Here is a 15,770-nt window from a genome sequence, read left to right on the forward strand (position 1 = left end):
TTAGTCTGTGTAGTTCAAGATTTATCCAAGTCTTGTATCAGCTGTCCCATCATTATTCCCCCTGCAGGGGCCATTCCAACCTCCTTGGCAGGCAAGGTGAAGACCACCAGCACATAATTTCAGTCAGGGTCCTGGGTTTGGACCGAACACTTTCCCAACTTTAATTTACAATAACTTTATATTTTGCTCCAAGGAGGTAGAAACTGGTATGGGAATCTTTTTCACCCAATTTGGCAACCCAAAACAATGCTTGAGACAAAACTGCTAAACTGAAACAAAACATTACAAATATAAACATGACAAAACTAAGACAAACTGCATGCAAATAATCAATGCAGTGAAGAACAGTGTAACTCTTCAGTCCTGTTGCCACTTCATCTTTTCATGAAATACCTGTAAGAGGAGAGAGAAAAGAAACCCCAGTCCCACTTGGACTGGTTTTAAAAAGAAAGACCCCTCCATCTGGTGTTAATTTTGTGTTCTCTGCCATGGGCATCTGTGGTTACCCATGGGATCCCTGAGGTTTGCCCTTTGTACAGCAGCCTGACTCTTCATTTGCAACAAATCCTACCTGTCTGCCACAGGTTACCAGCTGCCCCCATGTAAGAGCAGGTCCTGCCTGCAGTCCACCCCCACAAGCAGCTCTAAGCAGTTGAGTTGCCTAAAGCTTCAATGAGTCAGGTAGTCCTTTAATCAGGGGGGTTTATTCTCTGGCTCAACAAACAACAGCATGGGAGAAGACTGAGAGGTTGCAAGACCCCTCTCATGTATCACTTGAAGGTGAGCAGCCTATTGCACACCCTAGGTCAGATTACCCAGTGCTGGAGTGGGGGTACAGATGGGTTCTCCCCTCCCCAAGGGCTCTGAACCTCCTGCCCAGTGGGAGGTGATAGTTTGTGAATTCCCTTTCCTCTCCATATAAACACTCTACAATTGTCCTTGGGGTCAGAGACCAGGGCCCTCTGCTGTTATGTGTTGTGAAGTACACTCTGGGACTCCAGGGTCCTTGTGTTTCATCCTCCAACAGCTTTATGCTGTCTCCCCCCATCAGTGAAATCCTCCACACATCATGTTTTAGTTTCCTTTGCATGCGTGCTGTATTTTTCTTGCAGCTGAGCCAGCTCAGTTGCAGAATAAGGCATTTGTTTAGTTGTTGCAGTGGGTGCTGCCTCCTCACACTCCATCTCATAAACAGCATCAGTCTTTAGAAGTGGGCAGAGTTTAGGGAGAGGTTGGGGGTCTGGCTTTGCTGTATCAAGCTCCTCCCAAGGATCAAGGCAAGTGACATCATTGGCAGTAAGGTGCCCCTCTTAAGTGGGTCTGGAAAGCCTCAGAGGCTCCAGGCTCCAGTAGGTGGGATGTGAGCAGTGACCACCCCACACTCACAGAACTTGTCCTGCCCCACCCCAAACACACACTTTAGTTGTTTTGAGCTATTCGTAATTTCTCCAGTCTGCTACAAACTGTGATTTTATTTTAGGGAGAAAGATGATATGGTTAAAAGGTTAACTTAAACTTGATTTGCTAGGCAATTCATGACAGTCTGTGTGCTAGAGCTCTGTGCTTCAGCTTGTAATGCAGAATGATTCTGGGGACAGATGCTCCTAGTGAGTGTTTGTAGTGGGGCTGACCCTCTAGGGAGAAGCTGTAGTGGTGAGCTCAGGGAGGCAGTTGCAAGGGTTTGAGGTAGCCCATGAGCTTTTCAGGCTGAGCAGCTGATCCAGGCAATCAGTGCAATTACAGACTCAGTGAATCTTGTTCTGCTCTGGAAGTGAGGCCACTTAGAACAAATTTGCATTACTTCCTCTTTGATGTGGCCATGCCATGAATCAAGCTCTGTCAGTCATGGTGCTGCTGCTCCACGTCTCCAGCACACAAGTCAGCCTGGAAACTGATGGCAGGCTGGCACCAGCTCCTCCACCAGTAGCAAAGTGGATGCAAAGTGATTATATGACTTCTCTGTGAAAGAAAAAACTGGAACATAAACTGCAGCTGACAGCTTTGTAGAACCTTGGCTTTGATGATGCTGGGCTAGACCTAGTTCTGCAGGTCCCAGGGGTGAGTGGAGATGTGTTGAAGGCTGGATCTGTTGTCTAGGGATCAGCTCTGCACTACATAGGGGGAAACCACACTACTTTCAACTACTTTCAGTGGTTTGGTGAAGCAATAGCAGTTCTGCCTGATTTGAAGCAAACCCTCTTAATCCTTTTCAGCTGAAGGGATGATGCCAGTTTTGCCAAATGTAGCATAGGCAGAAGACAGGAGATGGGAGGTGATAGTTTGTGAATTCCCTTTCCTCTCTGTATGAACACTCCACAATTATGTCTTCCATTACCCTAAATTACTGTCTGGTAAAAGGGCACTGCTAAGTCTGTTTGCAGTGACAGCTGCTCTCCAGAGCCTGTGGAGATAGTCTGGCCCAGCTAACAGAGAATATCAGTAAATCCAGGGAAGGACTAGCACAATGACATGTTTCAAACAAGGTCCAGAGTAAGAAAAGTGAAGGGGGGTTCTGGGCAGCACTAGAGGAGAGGCAGAGACTCTTCAGTATCAGCTTTTGCTCTGTGAGATGAGAGGTTCTTGAGAGGGACTGACTGAGGCAGTGCAGCACCGCAGCACCCCAGCTGCTCATGAACCTGTTCTGGCCTGGACCTCCCTGGAGACCATTGTCACAGTGAGGGTGATGCAGGTGTGTGAGGATGAGCTGAAGATGCTCTGGGAGGTGTGGATGCTGTCCCTGCACTGCTGCTGTGTCTCTCCCCAGGCAATGGTACATTCCTCCCACCACTGCGCCGTGTGCATGCAGTTTGTCCGCAAGGAGAACCTGCTCTCCCTGGCCTGTCAGCACCAGTTCTGCCGCAGCTGCTGGGAGCAGCACTGCACAGTGCTCGTCAAGGACGGCGTTGGAGTCGGTGAGTTCAGGCTGTGTCTGCCCCACTGGCCATTCTGATGAGTCAAGAGCACGACTGTAACAAGTTAAAAACTGCAAATCTGTTGAACAGAATTTGCATCTGTGATGATGTACATTTGCAATGCCCCTGGAGTGCTTGTGGATGCAAGCATCTGTTCCCTTTGTGTTGGGGAGAAGCCAGTAGTTGCCAGAGTTGCTTTGGGCTTTTCCAAGCCTGTCTTTCATGTTGGCATGGCAGTAACATGTAATTTTCTAATTTAAGTATCTGACCTTGTGAATACTGGCTGAAGCACTCACTGGTCCTGGATGCACATGTGCCTTGTCATCTTTTGGTGAAGACAGTTGGGCTTCAGCTTTTCAGCAGCCCTGGTTTGGTTCACAGTTGTATCCCTCTTGCCACAAGAACAGATGGCACTGAGGAAACTGTGCTGAGTACTCTCTGTGCATTCACCCCTTAGTATGAGCTGCACTGTTCTAAGATGTTGCTTTCTCTTCTCAGGGGTGTCCTGCATGGCTCAGGACTGTCTACTCCGGACACCAGAAGACTTTGTGTTTCCATTGCTGCCTAGTGAAGAGCTGAAAGACAAATACAGGCGCTACCTCTTCAGGGACTATGTGGAGGTAGTAGATTTTTTTCAGTTCTAAAATACCCTGGGTCAAATCACCAATGACTTGCAGAAATTTTGTTTGAAGTGTCTTGCATTTTTGATTAGAACTGCAGTAACTGCAGCAAAATTGTCCTCAATAGACATGATGTGGCTGCTTTTGTAGGACAGCCTCACTGACAAAATGCTCTAGCAGGTTGCCAAAGTAAATTCTGCTGTAAGGTCATCCACTAACTCCTTGGCTGGGGCTTCAGAATTCTCAGAGTGTTGCAGCTGAGAATTTCAAAACTTCAATCTGATTATTCTAGTCCTTCTTGTTCTTACGTAAATATTTTTAGGTTCAGAAAAATAGGTCCCTCAGCTTAGGGTAGTCCAGCTGAATTGACTTGCTCAATTACATTTTATGTGAGTTTTTTTGAAATTAAAGCAGCAGTTGTTAAGCTTAAATATGCCGGAGTATTCTGGGAACAGACAGGGGACACTAAAAAAGCAGCAAAGCAATATGAAAGCATGGTGTCACCTCTTCTCAATAAGAGGCCCTTTGGGAAGAAATGGCTACCACAGGAGAGCAGCTGAATAACTTCTGGGAGATAAGGAGAAGATGGGAAAAGAGCTCAAATGGAGTAAAATAGTTTGTTTAGTGTCTTTGTGGGGTTTTGTTTGTTGTGCTGACTTAGTTTTTAACCATCCATTTGAAATCCCTGTTTTAAAGAAGCTATAAGTAACTAACAAACCTCTTCCATACTCAGAAAGGCAGGATCTGCTCTGATAGCCAAGACCTGGTGACACTTTCCACTCATTTTTAATACAAAATAACTGCTTTGTATATTTTTGAGGATAGGAATGGTTAAAGTTGAACAGATAATGGTCTCCTGCACCCAGTGCTGATCTCACTCCTCGCTGTGCCCACAGAGCCATTACCAGCTGCAGCTGTGCCCTGGTGCAGATTGCCCCATGGTCATACAGGTACAAGAGCCAAAGGCCCGGCGGGTGCAGTGCAATCGTTGCAATGAGGTCTTCTGGTAAGAAACAGAGAAGGTTACAGATCACAGGGAAGGTCTGTGCTGTCCTCAGGGCCAGTCCTTTTGCTTGCCAACAGTTTGGGTGTGTAGAAGTATCTGAAATGCTTTGCTAGAGTTGTTTGTAACTTGAGTTAGCCTGAGTAATTGGACACTTGTGATCTGACTTCTGCAGGTGGTCAGACGTCCCCTTGCTTCCTAAACTCCTGGGAACTTGGGTGTTCTGACAACCAGAGAACACAGCTTGAGTAACCAAGGGGTTACAAATCTACCAGTCTCACATTTTGGCTAGGTTAAAAATTTTCCTACAGAGACAGTGGTTGATACAGATTCCAGTAGTAAACATGGAGCCCTTCTTGCTATCTGCTGGTTTTAAGTTTGTTAAAAACATTTGACTCCCAGTTTAGAGACCCAGCTTTCTGGTATCTCCACGCAAATGGCCCAGGGTATAAGCAAGTATTGTCAAGTCATACTAATACAGGTGCCTGATATCTGCCACTGAAGTCAGGCTACTTGTAAGTGACTGGCCCACCCCAGAATTCTGTAGTCATGTTAGAGGAGACATAGGTGGGCTCTAGGAAGGGACAAGTCAGCCCTCAGACACATGATTTGTCAGGTGTGAGTTCACTTCCATCCTCACTCTGCCTTTACAGAAGGGGGAACTGGAGTTCAATTTTGGTCTTCACACTCTACTAACAGACAAGAGCATTTCCATCCCTTACTGGGCCCCCAGATTTTGGTCAGGAAAACCTCAATCCTTGAGTCATTTCCGTAGAAATTGATATGTTTTTTTCTTTTTTTCTCCCCCCTTTTAAGCTTTAAGTGTCGGCAGATGTACCACGCACCCACAGACTGCGCTACCATTCGGAAATGGCTCACCAAGTGTGCAGATGACTCTGAAACAGCCAACTACATCAGTGCTCACACTAAAGATGTAAGGACAGGCACCTGCATGTTATTTCTTGTCCTCTAACCCTGCCTAGAAGCCAGGATAGAATTCTATACATACATAGCATTGTGTTCTTCTTTTTTGCAGAGTGCAAATCCTTACAGCTCCCTAGGGACTGTCAAGAAGCTTCTGTCAGAAGCTCCTGTCATATGTGAGCTAATTACATCCCTATGGCAGTGGTGTAACTCAGCTGAGTGCCTTGGGAAAGCTTTGTGAGGGAGGCTCAGTGCCCTCCTGCAGTAAGGACCTGGTGGTCCTTATTCCAGACCTGGTGTGAATGTCTTTGACTGCCAAGTGTGCTGTCCTCCCACAGGCAAAAGAATTGTGGGTACTTTGAAATGATCAGTGGAGATGTATTTAAAATGGAAGGAGAGGCTGTGCAAAGTCAGTACCCAATAAGACTCCAGTGGTGTTTAAGCCTGCAAAACTTTGTGCTGTACTGTGAGCTGGAGGGCAAGGGAAAAAGTCTTGATTTGGCAAGGACTGCAAAATGGAGCAGTTGAAGTCTGTAAATTAGATATTGCAGTACTTCTAGTAGGTTTAGACCCCAAGACAAAGAAATAGTATTACATACTGTGCACACTAGCCTACCTACTATAGAATTGTTGTATAAATGTACTATCTTTATCCTCTAAATTACCTGTTTGAGATTGGAACTTTTGATGTCTTTTGGGCATTTTGTGGCCTGACTTCAAAACAGTTCTTGGCTACATTTGTGCTGCCATGGCCAGTGGCAGTTGTGACAGTGGTGATTAGCTGCAAGCTTCAGTTATGTTAGGAAAGGGGATGCTTAGGTAGACCAGAGATTTCAAGTTCCCTTCTTTCTCTGGAGAAGGTGTCAGCATAGTGATGGTATTGTTTCTGCTATGCTTATTTGTAGAATTTTTATTTTATTGAGCACTATCCTGGCATACCTTTTGCCTGACATGAAAATTTATGCAAAGTAGCTCAAAACTCACTTCCTCCTTTTCACCTATGCAGCCCAAAAAATGTATCTGGATACTCCAGGGTATCTGTGGAGTGGGGATATGTGCAGCTTTCCTGTGGTTAGGCAGATTCTCTGCAGGTAGCTGAGATGTCATTTGTTAGTGGCTGCTGAAGGCAGAATATAGTGACAATTATCTGTAGTCAAATGATACACTGTCATACATGAACTAATCATGTCCCTGTGCCAGAGTAACTGCAGAGGGGCAACTCAGCAAGACCTTCAGTTTTACATGGAGTAACAACAGTACATTTGTTTTCCTGAGCAAACAGTCCAGTGCTGCAGTGCAGCTTCCTGACTTTGCCTTTCTGCCATCTTTTAAGTGGAGCTGTCAGGAGCTGGAGGGAAGCAGGGTGAAAATGCTAATATTCTGATATGAGAATATTTCTCATACATGAATGCATATTTTTAAGAAAAAAAGGCAGAGAGGAATAATCACACAAGTGCTGTCATTCTTCAGAAGGCTGCTAGAGTTGGATCTAACAATTGTGTCTGTTTCCTCAGTGTCCCAAGTGCAATATCTGTATTGAGAAGAACGGAGGCTGCAATCACATGGTGAGTAATTCCCTGAACACGTCAAACTTCCCTTGTTCTAAGTGGAATTTTTTTCCCACACTTTCTGCTAACCAAATGCCTCTTGTCTCTTCTTTTTCAGCAATGTTCCAAATGCAAGCATGGTAAGTTTGGTTTAGAAGCTGTTTTCTCTGCAATGTTTGTCAGTGGTGATGATCCCTTCTCTTTTTTTCGTGATATTAAGACAAATTGTGAGCATAGGCTGAAATATTTTGTCCCTAGTAAAAGCTGAACAGGATATTAATTACAGATTTCTGTGTGATAGCTTTTTTTTTTTCCCCACTGGCTGTGATCTCAGCTGAGTTCTCTAGTGCTGATTTGGCTTTTGCCCCTGACATATCTATTGGATAGAGAAGTCTCCAGAATATTAACAGTGCAATCCATCTCACAGGAGAGCTTTCCATATAATTGTATTTTTAATCAGCTGAAAATATTATCAAACGTAGCCATTTACTCAAATCAGCTTAAGTCCTTCTGCTTAGTGATGGAAATAATGAGCTTCAGCTTAAACTGCAGGAGCTGTGAATTGTTATATGGGGCTGCAGATGTTGAACTTCTCAGTCCTTCTCAGCTGCAATTAGCAGCCTGAGTGTCTTTGGCCCATTGTGTGGGCCCTGTTCTTGCACTTACCTTTTCATGGCAGAATTAATTTCTGTTGCCTTGGAGTCAGATAACTCAGAGGGCTGAATACAACTAAGTGTACCACTAGAAACTATTGTAATATCAGAACCTTATTGGGAAGGTGATTAGAGATGACTGTCCTCTCATTTCCTTTGGGGTTCTTGTCAGCACTGGATGTGCTTTGATGGAGCTCTGTGACAAGGGGGAGCAGGCAAGTGCCAAGATACCGTGGTGACTTAGCACTCGAGAAGGCTGATGAACCTGGGAATTACAGTTTTCAGTCTCATTATCATAAGTAACACAGGAGGGATTCTTATTGTAGCAACTTAGTCTCCATCTTTTTTCCTTTGCAGCAGAACACTCACAGCCTCACTCTGAAATCAGAAAATTGCCATGTTTTGCTATTTTTATTATTGCTCTCTTTACTCTGCCTTCTTCCTATTTCAGCAGCTTCTAACTCGAAGTGTCATAAGCCAGTGACATCTGACCTGGGTTGTTCCCTCCTGGAGAGAACTGAGGGCAGGCTTTCTTTTGCATTACTTAGTTCACTTTTGGATCCAATTGTTTTATTCAGACTGAGGTTTGCATGGGGCAGTGTGCCCATGGTGGGGAGGGTGCAACTCACAAAGAGACTGACAGCCTCTTCTCTAACCCAGTGACAGTATGTGCAGGGTGCAAGTGCAGTTCTGCCTAGTGGTTTTGGTGTACAGGATGCAGAGCTTCAAGATTTACTTTCCATAGTTGAATGAGAGGCTATGGAATTAAAATCTTCAAGACAGGCTGGTATTTTTGGCTCACTGCTGAGTTCTGTTTTGCAAGATGACACAGAACGTGTGTGTTTCTTGGCTTAGCAGAAATATCTGAACACAGATGGGCTCTGTCTCCTGAAGTTTTTCTTTCTCAGAGGTTTTTTTCCCCTGGATCACAGTGGGTTTTTTTGCTGTTTTCTGCAGACTTCTGCTGGATGTGTCTGGGAGACTGGAAGACTCACGGCAGCGAGTACTACGAATGCAGTCGGTACAAAGAGAATCCTGATATTGTAAACCAGAGTCAGCAAGCACAGGCCAGGGAGGCCCTTAAGAAGTACTTGTTCTATTTTGAGAGGGTAGGAGACATCTCCTTGGCCAGAGCTGCTGTAGCCTTTTAATGCTCCCTGCCTGGTGCAAAGGTCATTGCCAGCAATCTCCGTGCAAGAAACTGCCCAAAGAGAATCTGTGCAGAATTTTCAGGCCCTGTTGTTTTTCACTCAAAATCCTGCCCTGGAAGTCCCATCCAAACCAGTGATGTCATACCCAAAGCAATTTGTATTCACTCCTATATTCCCTTGTGGTAGAGAAAATCAGAATTATCTGTGTGCCACTGTACTATGTACCTGCAGGCTGAGTGCTGCTGCAGTAGATAGATATTGCTCCAATCATTTCCTTTCAGGACTGGGGAACTTCTGTTCCTTGCAGTACATCTTTATACAGATAAAAACGAAATAAATTGTACCATGTTGAAAGCTCCATTGGCTGTAGCAAACTTTTTACTAAAATTTCATGTAGTCACATTTTTAAAAGTTGCTATCAGAGCATGTCTGTCCACACAGCAGGCTCCATGCACCTGGCCATGCAGAGCAACTCTACAGTAGTGTCTCTAGAAGAGAATGTGGTAGATGTTAAATACTGCTGCATTTCAGTTTCCCCATTAAAATTAGTTATTCTTCACAGCATGAGCCAAGTCCTGTAGTAAAATAAATGCCTTCATTCCTGGCTCTCCAGACCAACAGGCTTTGGGAAATAGCCATGTTTACAATGTGCACATGGATACTGGAGTTCACTGAGCCCATGTCAAATGTTAATTTAATCTCTTGACCTTCCTATAGAAATCCTTTAAGTAGAGGAATCACCATGATTACATTTATTATATTATATTTAAGTACTTTCCCCCTTGTTAGACACGAGGTCACTGTGTGACCAGAGGGCATTCCCACTCAGAGGAGCTGGGTTTGCTCCCTGTTTTTGCTGCTGTCAGTCTGTTGTCTGCAGCCTCTGCCACTTGCTACTGGAGGTGCTGCCTTGCCATTCTTTCCCACAGCATGTCTTGCCTTGCTGGACTCCTGCCCCACTCCAATTTCTGCTTGCTAGAGCTTGTGCTTTTACAGCATAGTACTCTGTTCTCATGCTGGTTTTTTCCTTTCCCTGTCTCCCCATCGTTTGCAGTGGGAGAATCACAATAAAAGCCTACAGCTGGAGGCACAGACATACCAACGAATCCAGGAGAAAATCCAAGAAAGAGTTATGAACAACTTGGGAACATGGATAGATTGGCAATATCTACAGAATGCTGCAAAACTACTTGCAAAGGTGAGTAATTGTCTCTTGTTTGGCATGTGAAGAGAATACATGCCAGAATGCTAAATTCATAACACCAAGTAAGGAAGGAAATTTAAGAGTTGTGGTTATGTGGCACAGTACTTCTGGTGCAGGACATGAACAAACCAAAAATCATCTAGGAGTGACCTCTGTGAAGTCATGCTCCACAGTACACAGACCTGCACAAGTTCTTCCAAGGAAGGTGTAGGAAATTCTACCAAGAAGTCTCCAGTTGTCAGGAGGGAGCTTCTTAGCCTGTAGTGGTTGCATAAATATGACTGTGCTGACTTCCAAGACTGAGACTCCTGTCTGTTTCTCTCTCTCTCCCTCCCACTCTTGGACAGTGTCGTTACACCCTGCAGTACACATATCCCTATGCCTACTACATGGAGTCTGGTCCCAGAAAGAAGCTGGTAAGATGCTCTGCTCTTTTGTTTGCTGATAACTTTTTGGGGTATAGCTGGCAGCATGCTGGGCTGAATTCCAGAGCTGGGCAATGTCTGAAATATTAGTCCTGAGTTTGAGATAAGAACAGGATAAATAGGTGGGTTTGCACCTTTCTTCTTCACTTCAAATCAACCCGCAGCTCTGTCCTCTTATACATTACATTATTTTCCCAGGGCACTTGACTGCACTTTCACTAACAAGCCATTTATCCAGAATGTTTTGAGGCTGGAAGTGTGCATTTATTTCTTGGTAAGATTTATCACAAAGCTGTGGGCCATATTTCCTGTGAAGAGCTGCTGGAGGAGAGCTTTTCCTTGGATCAGGGTGTAGCTTTGCTTTTTATTCCTGCTATAAGTTCCTTACTGGTTTGGTGCATCTCATGGGCTGAAAAAGTCCAAAAACAACCTTGAATTCAGGGAAGAATTTTTTCTTTGACTCAGCTGTCCTGTAAAACCTGTAATAGAATCTTTCTTCATGGCATCATGTGTTCTCTAAGGCTGTGGACAGATGTTCTCTTCTGGATCTGACTGCCTGTGGAACAAGTTGCTGCTCCCAGCAGTGGATAACAATCCCTTCACTCTGCCTGCAGAGCTACTTAGGAGAGCATCTTGTGACCTGTTTATGGCAAAATAAACTGAATTAGGAGATATTTCTCACATGCAGTGTTTTTAGGCTGACTGGGTTAATTTTGAGTGATGCAGATTGGAGAGTGCTTACACAAGAAAAGCCCAGAAGGGGTGATCCCATCTAGGTGGAGGTGGATGAGGAGGAGACATAATCCTGCTCTGCCAGCACTGCTGACAGCAGGACACATTTGTCTGCTCCTCAAGTGTAATGAAACTGCTCCACTAAACTAGTTTCTTATTGATGTCCCTTATTTTGCTCTTTGCAGTTTGAATACCAGCAGGCCCAGCTGGAAGCTGAAATTGAAAATCTCTCATGGAAGGTGGAGCGAGCAGACAGCTATGACAGAGGGGTGAGTGTTCTGCTTGCTTGAGCTTGTTGGCCAGATTTTGTTTGTTGGGATTAACACTTCTGCAGGAGCACTGAGGCTGTCAAGTGAGGGTTTGAGAAGCTAGATCCAGAAACCACCTTTAGCCAGCAGATGATGAGGAAGCAGAATGCTCACTGCCTTGTGGGAGAGGAGGGAGGGCTGCAGGGATTCCTGCAGAATTAAACAAGTCCCATGGAGCTCTGGAGGAGACTGCATGCAGTCTTCTGGTGAAAAGCAGGTTTCTTAAGTGTGTAGCATTTTAGACAGAGCAGGTGCTGGGTAACTGCAGAGGGAGCCCACATAAAAAGGAAGAAGATCTGGGATCTTGTAATCCAGAGTGTGCATGAAGTGTGTGATGGTTGGTGCTTCTCAAGCTGGAGTTCAGTGTCCCCTAAGGAAAATGAGGTCTGCTCCAGGGATTTTATGCTAACAGTTTGTACCTTCTCTTTTACCAGGACTTAGAGAATCAGATGCACATAGCAGAGCAGAGACGGAGGACCCTGCTGAAAGACTTCCATGACACATAAGAGAGGAGGAAGTGACAGTGCAGGGGTGAGAGCAGCAGTGAAGTGATGGTAGCTTCACTGGGATAAGCAGGCACTGCCTCTGGGAGAACACGGCCAAGGACAAAGCCACCCCTCCCCTTGCAAGTCAGACACATGCAAACACCACCTCTTAGTCCAGTTTGTTCTCTTATCTTTCTGTTTCTGTTTTTGCCAGGCTAGAGGCCAGAGCTCAGATTGGCATATTTCCTGGGCCATTTCCCTCCTGCCCTTGATGGTTTCAGAAGGGGAGGGAGTTTTTTTCTGAATGGCTGTTAATAGTGTTAGATCATTACAGTTTATGTAATTTTCAACGGTTGTACAATTATACAGACAAACCTTAGAATAACACAAAACCCTTTTTAAAAATAAATTGGCAGTGGAGTGTTTTTCCTTAATCTGCTTGTAAATTTAATGGGCTTTTCCCCCTTCTCCTTCTCCCTTCCTCTGACCCAAAAATCCTCCTAGTCATTGAAGGAGGTTAAAAAATATCTCAGCTAGATTTTCCAATGCTCCTTTAACCAGGGCGTTGCAGCATTGGCATTGCATGAGGAGAGTGGCTGGTGTTAAGGGTGACTGCTGCTGTGCCTGGCCTGACAGTACCAGCAGTGGCTGTGATTCAGTATGATCACTTGTGACATCTCTTTTTCTTGTAAGTCAGCTGTGCAAAATCCAGCTACACAAACAAAAGCAAACAGAGGAATTGTAGGGGACACACCGGGTTAACACTGGGGGATATGCTTGAGTTTGAGAGAAATTGAGAGAAATCAGATTCTGCATTTGATGAATTTAGGTCTTCCATGTAGATTTTTGCTTTACTTGTTTTTGTGGGGAGGATGTTGTATTGCCAAAGTGAGTGATGAGGGAGTAGTAGCATACAGTTGTTAATCAAGGCTTGGGGCTTTTGCAGAGTGAAAGAATCCATGTTATAACAGTGCCATGCAGCCTGATAAAGATTATTTGTGCCTGCTGGGTAGCATGGCTGAGAAAAATTGATCTCATTCATCAAAGTGAGACTAAACACCACTACATTATGAGGAGGAAAGATTATGTACAACACACTCCCTGGCACGTGTTGGCAATGGGGACGGGCACTTGAATACAGGTGCCCTGCTTGTGCAGAGCCTGCACCAAGCCAGGCAGAAAATTAACTAGCAAAATTAATTTATTTGTATATTAGTATTGATGCTGGTGGGAATTTATCAGAAAATTGATTGTTAGGAGCATGTGGAGCTTTTTTATTAACATTCTCTTTTCTAATGTAAAATATACACTAAAATAAAAATATGAAAAACCTAGTTCATCTTAGTAGGGGTTAACATGAAAAAGGTTACTTAAATGCTGACTCTTGCCTGTTTGCTACAGGAAGCAGGCCATATATTAGGATTTCACAGATATCTGTGTCACTTGCACCAGGAGCTTCTTGTTTGCAGCCAGGTGCAGCTGGAGTCTGATCCAAGGAAATTTTCGCCTCTGTGGGGAACTCGTGGGATTCTCTTCTATGCTGTACTTGGAAGTGTTGCCTTTGATGCATCCCTGTATTGTTCTTATGCAATGTCACTTGATAAAGATTAAACTGGAGGGGGGAAAAGTGCTAAATTCCTCGTGTCAGAAAAAGCTAACTCTGCTGTTGGAGCCTCTTTCATGTACCTGAGACGTGCCCCAGGTATTTGCAGCAGGTGTAATTGGGCTCATAGATTTTATCAAGATTGATGCATTAGTTTAAACAAGGAGTAGGTGTCATAGGAGCTAATCCTGTGGCCATGCTTGTTGTACACAGCAGAAAATTTCAAACTGAGAGGCCTTTTCCTTCCTCCCTCCCATCCCTGGTGTGGGATCTATCCTCAGGGAATGAGGGGATGCACTGCGAGGAGCTGCTGGCCTTGGAGTGGGTGTTACAGCAGAAGCAGCTGAGGTAGGCAGGTTGTGGAGGGATGGCTGGAGCCAGGGAGCAGGGCAGGGGCTGTGGTTTCTGGGAGCAGCACTGCTTGCTGTGCAGGAAATCTCCATGGCCATGGCTCCTCACGTTCCTGCTGTGTCCTGCTCTGGCTCCCCTCGAGGCTGGAGCTGTAGAGATAGAGCTGGCCTTGCTCCAGCCACTGTCTCTTCATTTCATTCGTTACTCTGAACCAAGCAGCAGCCTCTCTGTGCCCTCCTCATGATATATCCTAGAGGTCTGTCTCTCTTCCTGTCCCCTTCCCAAATGATTGTCTTGGCATGCTGCTTCCACAGGAGGGGATAGTGGAGGGAGGAAGGTTTGCTGAGACCCAGCAGTTTGCAGTGAATACAACCAATGTTTGAACTATTCTTTAAAAATGTAATGTGCAAAGTACTGATTAGGATAAAAGCTGGTGTTCTTGCTGTCTAAACACATGACTATTTTAACACCTAATCCCTTTGCAGAGCAGGTATGTGGAGTTTCCTAATCCCAAAGAATTTTCACTTCTGTTACATAATTGTCCATCTTTGAGCTAAATGAGAATGAGGTTTTGTCTCTCCTTCCTTCACTCCCTCCCTCTTCTATGCCCCCACAAAATATTTTGCTATGAATTCTTGTTTGTAGACAAGCCAGACCATATAGCTGTGGCGAGGCTTACTGAACAGGCTGCTGAGATGCTTGGCTGAGGAACAGTAATAAAGATTGCACAGTGCACCCACTAATTCTTTCAAATTTTCTGAAACTAGAGCTTTGTCAACAGTTCCATTTATTTTTAAACAAATAATCCTTTCTAAAAATGGTGAAAGCCCTGGGTTGCACCCACAAATCCTATTGCCATACTCTGGGAAAACAACAGGAATTGCTTTTGCAGCCCAGGCAGGACCACTTCTGTGTTGGTGTTGTACAGAAAGTCATGGCCTTCAAGACAAAGTGTGCAGGGCACAGGGGCTGCTGGCTCTGTGTGTAAGGTGAATGACACTGCTCAGGAGGCAGGTGACAGGAAGGAAATGAAGGTTCTCAACACCAGAAGAAAAGGCCATTTCCCCCTCTGTAATAAATACATGGCCCTCTTTGAGTTAGGAAGGTTATATGGTTGTAGGTAATAAAAAGTGGCTCAGGAGTCATTTTGATGCGTTAACTGCTACAGATGTGGAATGTTTGCTCTCTTTTTTCTTTTTTTGCACTTGTTTCCAGCTCCTGCGCCAGCCCGACACCTCTCCATCCTTGCATCTGGTACTCTTTTATTTGGGCCTCGCTTGTGTTAGTGCATTGGCTGCCTCATCTCTGTTGGTCCTCAGGCTTCCCAGACTGTAACAAAACGTTTTCTACTGACACCATAAACTGCATGACTGCTGCTCCGCGCAGCGAAGTCTCTGTGCCCGCCCGGGGCAGCAGGAGGTTTCTGTACTATAGTCTTGCACTCTAAATTTTAGACTTTTTAAGCAGGTGAAAAATAGAACTTTATTTTTAAATGAGGCACTTGTTCTGGGAATTCCTTTCTCGGCCCCCGTCTGGTTGGGGCTGTGGGACAGCGCTGAGGTGTGTGGGAGGGCACAGGACTGCTCCCACGCCTCGCTTTTCTTCGCAGGCACCAGAGAGGGGCAGGGGCGGCGGAAACCGCCCGGGAGACGGTTGCCAGAGGTGTGCCCGTGGTTTATTTGAAATAAATTGTGACTTTCTAACTTCGGCAGTGTCCCGGCTGTTCTTATCGGTGCACGGGGAGGTGGGGGGGGGCTCGCGTCGCTGTCCCCGCCCCGCTGTCCCCGCCCCGCGGTGACGCAGCCCCGCCGCGCCGTTGCCGTGGTGACGCGGGGCCGGCCGGGCCGGGGCG

General features: G+C 45.3%; 1 protein-coding gene across 3 annotated transcripts in view; it reads left to right on the top strand.

Annotated features, from left to right (window-relative positions):
* Window positions 1–15,608, top strand: part of ARIH2 (ariadne RBR E3 ubiquitin protein ligase 2) — a 35,407-nt gene extending 19,799 nt beyond the window's left edge. For 2 of the 3 annotated variants that reach the window (XM_054280724.1, XM_054280723.1), the window contains exons 5-15: window positions 2,765–2,912; window positions 3,411–3,532; window positions 4,429–4,538; window positions 5,352–5,469; window positions 6,974–7,024; window positions 7,125–7,146; window positions 8,617–8,768; window positions 9,865–10,008; window positions 10,362–10,430; window positions 11,357–11,440; window positions 11,914–15,059. In XM_054280724.1, coding sequence (XP_054136699.1) covers window positions 2,765–2,912; window positions 3,411–3,532; window positions 4,429–4,538; window positions 5,352–5,469; window positions 6,974–7,024; window positions 7,125–7,146; window positions 8,617–8,768; window positions 9,865–10,008; window positions 10,362–10,430; window positions 11,357–11,440; window positions 11,914–11,985 — 1,092 coding nt within the window. In that variant the 3' untranslated portion in view covers window positions 11,986–15,059. Of the gene's footprint in view, window positions 1–2,764; window positions 2,913–3,410; window positions 3,533–4,428; window positions 4,539–5,351; window positions 5,470–6,973; window positions 7,025–7,124; window positions 7,147–8,616; window positions 8,769–9,864; window positions 10,009–10,361; window positions 10,431–11,356; window positions 11,441–11,913; window positions 15,060–15,133 lie in introns of those variants that run through there. The other variant, XM_054280725.1, reaches the window with a different exon arrangement.
* The last annotated feature ends 162 nt before the right edge of the window (window positions 15,609–15,770 follow it).

The sequence above is a fragment of the Melozone crissalis genome, unplaced genomic scaffold (genome assembly GCF_028551555.1).
Source record: "Melozone crissalis strain CALT ecotype California unplaced genomic scaffold, PUWL_Pcris_2 ptg000029l_1, whole genome shotgun sequence".
NCBI lineage: Eukaryota > Metazoa > Chordata > Aves > Passeriformes > Passerellidae > Melozone > Melozone crissalis.